The sequence below is a fragment of the Epinephelus fuscoguttatus genome, linkage group LG10 (assembly GCF_011397635.1).
Source record: "Epinephelus fuscoguttatus linkage group LG10, E.fuscoguttatus.final_Chr_v1".
NCBI lineage: Eukaryota > Metazoa > Chordata > Actinopteri > Perciformes > Serranidae > Epinephelus > Epinephelus fuscoguttatus.
In genome coordinates this window covers 32080709-32092279 of record NC_064761.1, presented here as the reverse complement: position 1 = coordinate 32092279, position 11571 = coordinate 32080709, and the positions used below count along the sequence as shown (strand labels likewise).

Genomic DNA, 11571 nt, shown 5'->3' with positions numbered 1-11571 from the left:
TGTTTATTTAACTCAGCATGAATATTAATTGTATAAAAAATAGGCTTCAGAAAACATATGAATTAGGAATCATTCTCTTTATCTAGCTCTGACAGAGCCCATCTGAGTTATGTCACCCAGCATACTGACACAACACCAATTTATCCTGTTCAAACAATACTCACAACTTGGATTACTTTTTATTAAAAAGTAAAACAAAACCCTTTTGATTCTTCTGATCTAAGGATCCTTACAGACTAAAGGAATATAAATAACTTACAGGGTAGTTGAGGAATAGACACATAATTTGAAGTAGCCAACAACCTGGTTTTATACATCTAGACCTTCTATTCAAAAAAATGAACTGCGCCCTTTTATCATGAATTATCGAAATTTTAAAATAATTTAATTTTCTTCACCGAAATAAATTAAATGCTAAAACATCGGCCCATTGAAAATTGTCTATACGAGTTTTCTTACACCCCTTAAAATCAAGAGGGTCTCACAACCCCCCTTGAAGCTTTAGAGACCCCTTGTGGGGGTCAGGACCCCCAGGTTGGGAACCAGTCATAAGGAGGTCAAATCCATCTTCACACAGGTTTAACCAGCCTTACAGAGTATTTTCTTTACTTTTAAAAGAAAAAAAAGACACACTGGCAACAAACGTAATGACATATGGACTCATTTTAATAAGTAATACAATCAAATTCATTTCAGCAATCAGTCTGCTGACATTGAGAAGGGATCTTAAATGATTTCAGCCGGATACATTATTCACCAAAAAACCTTGACAGACAGGGATAAAAATAAAATACAAAATCATTACTCCTCAGATGATAAATGACATTAAAACTAGTCTTAACCATAATTTGCCGTGTCGTCAGTTTTGTGCGTGGGTTTACATGGAGGCAGCATGTGTGTGGTAACATTGACACATTAAACCGTGACAGAAACAAAGCCCGGACAGCCATGTTTCACGACGTCAGTAAGCACCTATAATGATGAAGAGAGTTAAAAACAGTTATCACTGTACAATAGAAAGAGGTTTCAAGTCATTTCTTTCCCATTGTGCCCCATCACGTGTACTTTCTCCTTGTGGTTAGTTGTACAACAGCAGAGCCAATATAATCGCTCACGGTAAAACACCAAGCAGACGTCTGTTACGGCAAGAACGACCCTCGTCAAAATGACACGTCTCCTCTTTGGTTAATACTGAACATGACTCACGGGATGACACAGCCGTCATGAAGTACAATATTTCCTTGAAATCACAACAATAAAAACTTGACTCTGTTCACTCCGATGAATGTATATACAAGGGATTAAAACTACAGCTTCTGCATTCGTAACATCCGCACTGTGGCCGATTTAAATTAGCTCAACTTGGTTCACATTTCGACTGGTGAGGCATGCCAACAATACAAAACATTCATTTCCAATCTGCCCGTGACAAACCAAAAATAAAAAGCACCCAGGTCGACGTTTTGCTGACATAAAATGTTTGGATTTGACATGATTGTCACAAAAATACAAACCCATTCAAAGCCTTTCAGTAAAAAAAACGCTTCTCATCGAACACTGAATTTGACACTCTGTAGATAAGTTATTATTAATATTGGAAAGTTCATGAGAATTTTGTAAAAATTTCCTAGTCAAAAATCAATCAAGCTTAGAAACTGAGTAACTTTAATTGCAGTTGAAGTCAAGGAGTCCCATCCAGTGGAGTTAAGATGAAGTGATGCATTTGAGACTCCAAGTGTTTCGGGATCAGGTGAAGGGAAGACTTCTTTAGGTTGCACTGGACTGGTGTAAGTCAGGTTACGGTTTAAGTTGGACGCAGATACTCGGGGACAGTTCATCAGGGCGGGACTGCTGTATGGCTCCTACTGTTCATGGTCGTGTGTGTGCAGGCGTCGAACAAAACCCTACAAGAAGAGAGGAGTGGCCATTAGAAGAAACATATTCTCTTGTTTTCTCGATTACCAGGTTGCACCCAGCCTAACATCATCAGACCAAACCACAAATGCCACTTCGTCTGGAACCTCTGGGTTTATTTTCAATTTCCAGAGGATGGCGCCAACAGCCGTAGACCGAAGTGCCTCTGGACACATTGGATGGACCTACAACCAGTCAGAGCAACGAAACATCTTTCCTGCCCTTAGCTTCATGATCACCGTAGTGTCCCAGTGCAAGGTTGCGCGAACCAAAAATGACGTCCTGACATATTTTGCGTAAAGCCTGAAGGCTCTGTGATTCATCAGTCATCATATCAAACCCTCCCCAAAGTAGAGGGACAGATGTGATTGGCCCAACCTATCTGGGGGCAGCTGGACATTTGTTTGAATGGGAGGGCAACCAGACGCATCTGCCAGAACAAACAAAACATGAGCTCACAGATTCGTCTGGTTCCCAGGCTAGGTTGCATTTTATACTGTGTAATAATTCTTGCACAAAGTACAAAACTCATGATATGCTTTTAAACTTCAACAAACTAGAAAATACAAGAGACTTTATTTTTTAAACTGACTTCAACATTAATTCACAGGTTGCTTTGTTTTCTGTGTGAGCCACAGGTGGTATAAAAGGTCAAACACTGTTTATTGTCTGTATAGTTTGCTCAGAGGTATTATCCTTTCACCAACCTGTGCTATACGCTCTCCATATCTTCACTGCCGTTGCCTTCCTCCTTCAGAGCCTCTCCGTCATTGGCAGCCTCCTCGACATGGGCCAACATATCAGCCATCAGTGCCTCCTCCAGCCTTTTCCTCACACTGTACACCAGCTCCTCCTGTTTCCTACACACAAACACAACAGGAAGCTGTTACAGTTGGCAGTTACAGCTGCCTATAACAGCCACTGAATCAGCACTGAGCAGATGGTGTGTTTTTACAAAGAGCAGGGTCACTTGTTATGGACCGTGGAACTGCTGAACACACTCAACCCCATCAACTTTGGGAAGATCAAGGACGGCAAAGAGTGATGAAGAAATCTTCAAGGTCATTTCAGATTTGGAAGAGATCGTTATTGTGCTTTAGCTTATAAAATGGAAGCCAAAATCTCATGAGCTGGTAAATCAGATAGCATATGCCATTATTCACACTGCCTGAGTGGTCATGTCCTGTTTTTTAACACACTGAAGGAGATCAGAGTAGGGCTGCCCCCCAACTAAGAATTTTCCTTGTCGACCAATAGTCGTCATTTAAGGCCATTAGTCGAGTAGTTGCCCGCATGTTTATGATATTAATCTAATTATTAGATTATATATTTTGGGCGGGGCAACACAATGGTTTGAGTTGAAGGTGTGAGAAAGAATAGTATCAGTAACATTGTTAACACTGTGCTACATTACAGAGAAACACAAAACCGTACTAATGAACCTTCATTAATATAGGCCTATATTTTATCTACAAGTGCACGTCACACACTGAGCGAGCCGCCTGTTAATGACACTGTGGGCTAATGGGCATGTAGCTACTTCCATGTTTCAGATGATACGTCATGTTTGTAGTCGACCAATGAAGATGAGTTTACATATCACCTTGGGTTCGTCCTTCACCTTCTCAAAATGATCCCACACTTTGGATTTCCTGCCCGACATGTTATTAACTAGCCAGTGGAATAACCGCAGGTACCAGCCCTGGAAATGAGGGGCCGTACACATGCCACGTCTGTCTGTGGGACAGATGTAAAGCTCTGGGTAGCCCTGCACTAACATGATCAACTTTTCCATATTTATCAGACTGAATATTTACAGAAGAAGGGAAAGATATCTGTCGGCTGTGATTGGTTTGTAACGTGACTCCTGTCTGACTGCTGAGCGTGGCCTCTTCCTGTGTCTGTCCTTTCAAATTAAATCCCCACATGGTGCAGTCATATAGGTTTTGATTTATTTTGACAAGGCACCGCTCCTAACAGAGTTTCACTTTTTCTTTTTCTTTTTCTTCTTTTTTTCTGCGACTGAGCGATTAATAATATTTTGCCGACTAATAACCTTTCTGCTCGACTAACGTTTGGTCGACTATTTGGGGGCAGCCCTGGAGATTTGGAACACAACTGCTTCACAGTGACCCTTGGATACTGGCTCTATTTGGAGACAAGGTGATCCATGTGTCTGTGAAGTGTTCTGTGATCGCCCACCTGATGTCCTCATCAGTGACTATGAAGGCCTTGCACAGCGGCTGTGTGGTGTTGAGCCAGACTCCTGGGTTCTTCTCCACGGCTGCAGACAGCTGGCCGGTGATGGGAGCGGCGCTGGTGTGCAGAGCGCTGGCAATAGCCGACAGGAGAGTCTTGTCTGTGCAGCCTGGACCGACACCTAAAGGACCGAAACATTAAAGCTGTAACTCTGCTCAAGATGAGTTACATTTTACAGAAGAATGTGCAAGCTGTGGATTGTAGATGTTAAGATATGGATGGTCTGTATTTATTTATGCACACAGAGGATGAGAGAGCTGGGGCAGAAGCATTTCACTGCACTTGTAAGTTAGGTTAAGTGACAATAAACTTAAACTGGAAATAAAAAAAATCTGGGGCTGATACTGACATGATATAAAGTCTCATTTCAGAATATAAACTGTCGTTTAACTTGTGTATATTACCTTGTAGTCCTTTAGGCAGTTCCATTGTTTTCACCAGCTCCTCTGCGATGTCATAAGCATTAAGACCACTGAGTTTCTTCTCCCAAAATAGCTGCAGAGAAAAACAGAGTCATTAGCTGCGGGTAGACAGACAGAAACTACACCATTTAAATGAAAGTATGCTGCTGCTTCCAGTACAACAAAAGGGAAATACATTATCAACATATTCAAACACCAGTCTGGTCTATCCAGTTTCAATGCAGCACATTTGGTTCCAGCATCAGATAACACGCGTTTCCTGTTTTTGTGGGATGATATTAACGGTAACAGGCAGAGTCTGGTTACCTGTCTGGGCTGGTCAACGGCTTTCTGAGGATCTGTCTTCACTTTGTTGTTTGGGTGGTTGGTAACCTTGGTAACAGGCTGCTTAAAGATGGAGGCTGTCTGTCTGACTGGTAGTGATGTGTTCAAGTCAGGTTTGCCCTGCAAAATATCAAACACAGAGGGAGGTGAGGAGAATAAAAGGAGCAAAGTGATAGATGATGAAGGATTATTCCACAAAACTGTTCACTGATTACACCACACACAAGGATAGGTATCTCATTATTAGAGCTTTCAGAGATGAAAACAAGTCTGGAAGGAGAGAGAAGTAACTTTGCTGTGGCTTCCTTTTCTCAACACACTGCCACCTGCTGTGCCGATGAAACATATCTGTTTAAGTTACTGATGCTCAACATTATCTGCCTTCATATACAATTATTCATTTAACTTCTTAAACCAAACTCATCCGAGACTCTACGTCTAGGATAAAGTGATTGATTATTTTAAAACTGGAAAAAGACAGCTTAGTGCTTTAAGGCTGGGTGGTAGAGAAAATCAAACAGCACAATATTTTTGACCAAATACCTCAATATTGATAGTGACAATATTGTAGGATTAACTATTGTTGCTTTCACAAACTATTTCGCTCTGATATTTTTGATAAATTATCATCAGTAATGTGGATATAAGGACTGAGTGAGTTAAGGCAAACAATAGCAGCAAAGACAGTCTTCTAAGTTCAGACAATTGCATCACTTTACTGTAAAGCAGACTTTGAAACACCACATTTCAATATCCAAAATCTGAGACAATATCTAGTCTAGTGTGACATCAACGTAATATTGATATTTTGCCCAGTCCTAGTGCTGACTATCTTCATTAAAGGAATACTTCACCCACAAAATTACCATTTGTATATCAATGACTCACCCTGTATTACCTTAAATAGTCATGAACACTTTTCTCACATGCCTCCATGTGAACAAATGGCCAACATCATTGATAAATTGGAGTAAAAGGAGACTGTTAAACAACAGCAAAACTATATCAAAACATCTGTTTACAAACGCTCACACAACTCGTACAGTGTAAGTCTCATTTATCCAGTTGTATGCTCAGTGTTTCCCAAACATATGCATATTCACTACAACCTTACCGTTTAAAACACTTCAGCTTAAGCAGTCCCAAGCAGCGCAGCTGGGCAGCACGTACGTTTGAACTCTGGTCAGTGAAATGCATTAGCAGTTCAAATGCAAGCGCTTGCCCAGGCACACTACTTGTATGCAGAAGTGTTAGAAATACTAAGGTATAAGTGAAAATAAATTTGTTTGGGAAGCACTGAGCATACGCCTGGATAAATGAGACTTGGATTATGGTGTGTGAGAGTTTGTGAACAGATGTTTTGATATGGTTTTGCTATTATTAAATGCAGACACTGATTACTTCAATTCGTCAAGAATGTTGGCTGATTTTATATTCTTCTACCCTGTGGAGGCATGCAAGGAAAGCAAAGCATTCTTTACGAATTCAAGGTAACATGGGCGAGTAACTGAAAGGTCATTTTGTGGGTGAGGTATTCATTTAGCCTACTCCTACATTAGTCCCTCTCCAGCTCTGATGTGGATATAATAAGGCATCAGTTGGGCAGTTTTTGTATTATCTAACCCAGTGGTTCCCAACTCGTGCAGCCACGGGGTCCAGATTTCTCCTTAGTCATTAGTTCAAGATATATATGGCATCATGCTTGTGTTTGGCCATGTCGTCGATCTAGTTTGCTGTCTCTGTTAGCCACTCCCTTTACAGCAGGAGACGGCACTCTAAAATAAAGCTCTGTGCTGGAAATCTGGACCCACTTTTGGATTGTGACCCACCAGTTGGGAACCACTGATCTAACCTCTCACATTGACATATTTACATATTATTCATAGGTCGTCTACATTAATAAAAGTCGCAAATAGTAGTAATATAAAATGTTGCCTTTTTGTTAAACAGACAGCAACCAAACACAAATGAGTGATTCTTGTCCGCAATGTTTATGTGAGGGTGCAGCGCTCACCCTGTTGACAGTGCTCTCATGCAAGACACAGAATCCAGGCCACCATCATTTGTTTTTGGCGGTCAGTGGTTGGTCATCATGTGCTCACTATTCTCACCTTGTTTTGGTTGTTGTTATCATAGCGCAGTCTCTGCCGGTTCTTGTTCAGCTTGCTCATCAGCATCTTCCCCGTGCGGAAATCAAAGGAGCTGAGGTCCATCTGGTTACCAAGGTAACGGGCCAGCTGAGGCTTGCTCCGAAACTTCTTCCCAGATGGACTGGTGAGGAGGCAGAGAAATGAGAAACCACTACACTCACATCATGTCTTACAAAAACAGAAAAGAGAGTATCAAGACTGGGAAAACACAAACAGAGACGACGGCAGGGAAACAAAACTTGACAGGTCAACACTTCAAGACACATTACACACACACAAACGCACACACACACACACACACACAGCAGACAGACAAATTACACGCAAGGACCACAACATGCAACAGGTCGAAAGCAAACAGAAGCAGAGCACATTCAAGTGGGCAATGACATTGAAATCACATTACTTTGTGAAATGGATGCAAGTCTCTGATGAACACTACCTGAGCCTGGTTATCTACAACACGCTGCACACACTGCTATAACAGTAATAATAATGATAATAAGCAGATATGACTGAGAACATGTTCAACAACAGCCTGAAATTAACCTGTAGGAACACAATGTAAACATGGCAGTACTTGACCAAATGTTTCAGAATGAAAACATTGTAGCTCCACATGTGGGAGCAACAACATCTGAAGCCTGAGCAATGACCAACAGAAGGAACAACTGTGGGTGGATACGTGCTAGTAACTCATGCAAATGTCTCTTACATCACACACCACAGTTAACACCAGTATGAGTGTACAGTTATAGCCTACCACAAACTATACAACCGACCCGCCTCCCCCCTCTCTTGCCTCTGTTCCTCATCTTGCTCTTCTCCTCTGCTAAATGAAAACAAATCTGGCGTTGTTGGTTCACTTCACTGGGAAATAAAGAGTATTAACTGAGATGACACTGGGTTTAATTCATCAAGAGGCCTCGCCAGGCGTGAGCTGCTACCACTAGCCTCACACACTCCTCCTTATCTCCTCACTTGTGAGAGGAGCTGGCCTGGCTGGCCTTGTTACCCGGCTGCACACAGACCCCCCTCCCCTTCACATCCCAAACTTTACACACACACAGCACCGTCCCCCCTTATCACACTCCTATCTGTTTCCGTCCGCAAACTCGGTGTCTTGTGCACCTAGCGTTAGAAGTTTTGCAACCCTGGTTTCGTTTAGTACCTAAAATAATAGACATCGCTTTTTCCAGCTGACAAACCCGACTTTCTGGTCACTTCTTCCATTTTCCAGCCCTTGGGGAGAGCAGTGCAATCCCACCTTTTCTTCTCCATTTCCCACGCGAGTAGCCTATAAATCCACTAAAAGTTACTGCGGATAACCAGATTGGATTTTAGGATTTGTTTTTGGATGGCAGGCCTATTGCTTTGTTTCGACCATATTACAACATGCGTCCTCTGTAATGGGATCTCCCTGCTAACAACATCTCGTCTCTTTGTCGTCGCGCAGATCGCTCCGCCGCGGACCTTGGCCACATCACTACCTGCCTGTCTCGCCGGGGCACGAGGGCTACATCCGCAAGGAAAACATAGGGCAGCGCGGCGGCGTCAAGGCACGGTGAGGCAGCCAGGAAGAGACAGGAAGTTACTGCAGATTTGTCACGGAATTAAACGCATCAAACGGGTGATAGAAATATATACACGGTTTGAGCCAAAGTCTGACACTAAATCAATTATACTCAGTTTTAAAACTTTAATGTAATGTATGCATGTACATTTCTTTAAACATACCATTTATATTAATACTGTGTAACATTCCTGTGCAATATTTGCCACTAACACCATGTGTGCAATAATATTTATATATTTTTATAGGCTATTTTTTCAGTACATACACTACACCCCATCTGTGTACAATTATCCTGTGCAAATACTATGGCCATACAGTATCTGTAAGGTGTATATAGAGTACAAAGATTTTATATTATTTTATTCTTATTTTATCTGATTTGTATTTTTGTATTTTATTTATCACTCAGTCACCTTTTCCCTTTTGTTTGTGACTACTGAGCTGCTATAACAAGTACATTGCCCCAGGGATTAATAAAATCTTATTTCTATTTTATATTATCTTAAAGAAGATATAATCAAACATTTTTCTACATCCTGTCATTCACTATTAATTTGTGTTTAGTACCTATAGGCTATTCTATTACTGTTCCTCAGTCTGTCCTGTGTTTTTTATGTATTATTTTGATCACAATCTCAATGAAATTTAGCAGATTAATTAAAGATCATGTATAACAAATTGGGCCCAGTAATTAAATGTATAAAATCTGAGAACATTTTTCAACATTTTTTTTCCATTTCTCAGCTGGATTGAAATTGTTGCACCTGAAAAATCACAAGGTGTTTATGGTAACTATCTTAACGCATTTGACTGGAAATTCAATACTGACCATGGGGAAAAATGTTTTGACAAAAATTACCTTTTAGTTTTTTGTGGCGCTTTCAAAAATATGTCACCGTTTTATCGTCACCAATTTTCTTTCATTTTATATTCCAGCCAGACCATTTTTTCCACTGCTTTACTTTTAAAACCCTGTGGCTTATGACTTCTCCTGAAACATCACCCCTTTTTTCATATTTTCTTTTAACTGTCTGGTGTTTATGCAGTTTTATGTCTGTGCAAAAAAATAAAATAACATAAAGTGAAATTAAATTAAATTAACAAAAGTAACAGTGAGAGTGCTTCCTGTTTTCATGTCCCTGTGGAACTCACTGCCTCTATTGTAAGCTCTCTTGCTAATTTGAATAGGAAATTAAAGACCAATCTGTTAAATCTGGCTTTTAGTTTTATGGTGAAGTCATTGGTTTTTTTTTAATGTTTTTTTTTGTTTGTTTTTGGGTTTTTTTGGTTGTGTTGTTTCAATTTTGCTATGTTATCTAGGCTACCTAGGCTGCATGTTTGTATGAAAGTTAAGTTAAATTGAGTTTTGTTAATTAATTTTTTGGGCTTTTTATTGATATAATTTTCTAGTGTTGGAATAATGTATGTATTTTTGTTTATTTAGTTAGTTAGTTAGTTAGTTAGTTTTTGTCTGAGTTGTTTCAATTTTGCTATGTGAAGTAGGCTTAAAATTAATTTTATCCCTGGTGTTAATTCTATTTTATAGAGGGGTTTTTTAGTCAATGTTTTTAGCTGTTTTTATTGTTATAGTTTTCTAGTCTTGCAAATTTTATTTTTTGTTTAACTATTTATTTATCTTTCTATTCTTTGCTTGTGTTTCAGTTTTGCTATGTGACATAGGCTACTAATGCTGCATGTTTGTATGAAAGTTGAGTTAAACTGAGCCGCCATCTTGGATTAAAATATTCTAGCAAGTCTTTAAATTATTTTTGTATACCTGGTTATCTCAAAACTTTGGTTTAGTTAACTTAATCTAACTCACTAGGTCATGTGAAGGTAACTGTGAAACACAAACATTTAAACGAACCCTCAACATACGTTTTGACGGTTGGTCTTTTGTTTTGAAAAGTTCTACCGGAAGTCTCCCTTTCTTGTCCGTTTACCTTGACGTTAGTCGCGAGCACTACGTTCAATGTTAACCTATGGGAAACATAAATTAGGCTACAGCTACAAATAGACCGTAAATAGTCACCACGCAGAAGCAGTGACAACAGTCATGGCGGCCGCTGAATAATTTAATCTCCCGGCTGTAGTAAAAACACGTCCCTCACTTGTAGCTCGCTCATTAACACAAAATGTGAAAGTTTCATGTCAGCTCGGTGAAACAGGAGAGCCGTTTGACCACGACAATGCCTGCCGTTGTCATTCAGACTCGGAGCCGGCTTTTATGAATGAACAAAGTAGATCTCACCGATAAAACACAGACACCATTTTAAACGCATATCATGCATTTACGGAGGCTTTGTGTGTGTGTGTAACAGCGATGCGGGAGAAATGTGAGCTGCTTTGTAAGGTTGAAATCTATCATGTCGAAATAGCTCCGTGTCGACGCAGCGTCGCGACTCCATGCTTAATTTCACATTAGCTGTAAATATCAGGACAATTAAAGCACATTACAGTGATGCTAAATAAAAAAGCGACATCCTAGCTGGAGACCACAGCGGTGCTATTTGCAAATGCGATACACCAGAGTGCATCAGCCTGATCGATGATAAACATACTTTCCAAATATATTATGAGGACGACATATCGCGCATCACACGCTACAATTGCAATTATTACAGTTGCTGATGGTTTCATGAGCCTTCAGATGATGTACTTACTCGTTTTTATCCATCTTGAAGACACTATCTCGTTTTCTCTCTCTCTCTCTCGCTATGTTAAATCCCTTCTCCCCTCTCCTCTTTCAGTCCCCTCCCCCTTCGATGGGAGAAATGAAAGACATTATCCACGCAAATTTCGCAGTCTGGCTGATAAAATGAGTTTAATGTCTGGGCACACCTCAGTGTGCATGCAGCCTCATAACACCTCTGTACATATATGATTCATCATGCATTGGGAATTGCATTATCACAGACTTTGCATA

At 40.3% G+C, this 11571-nt stretch overlaps 1 protein-coding gene across 5 annotated transcripts; it reads right to left on the bottom strand.

The window, feature by feature from the left end:
• Positions 1–1272: 1272 nt before the first annotated feature.
• mbd3b (methyl-CpG binding domain protein 3b) lies at positions 1273–11451 on the bottom strand. Of its 5 annotated transcripts, none has more exons than XM_049588866.1 (8): positions 11309–11381; positions 7833–7901; positions 7031–7190; positions 4902–5039; positions 4578–4668; positions 4117–4294; positions 2622–2774; positions 1273–1904 (listed from the first exon to the last, which is right to left on the bottom strand). In XM_049588866.1, the coding sequence occupies exons 1-7, from the start codon at positions 11320–11322 to the stop codon at positions 2627–2629; spliced, it is 798 nt and encodes a 265-aa protein (XP_049444823.1). In that variant the 5' UTR covers positions 11323–11381; the 3' UTR covers positions 1273–1904; positions 2622–2626. The 5 variants fall into 5 exon arrangements, with proteins under 5 accessions (XP_049444823.1, XP_049444824.1, XP_049444825.1 ...); XM_049588867.1 differs by having other exon boundaries at positions 7833–7898; positions 11309–11337; XM_049588868.1 differs by lacking the exon at positions 7833–7901 and having other exon boundaries at positions 11309–11451.
• Between the last annotated feature and the right edge of the window lie 120 nt (positions 11452–11571).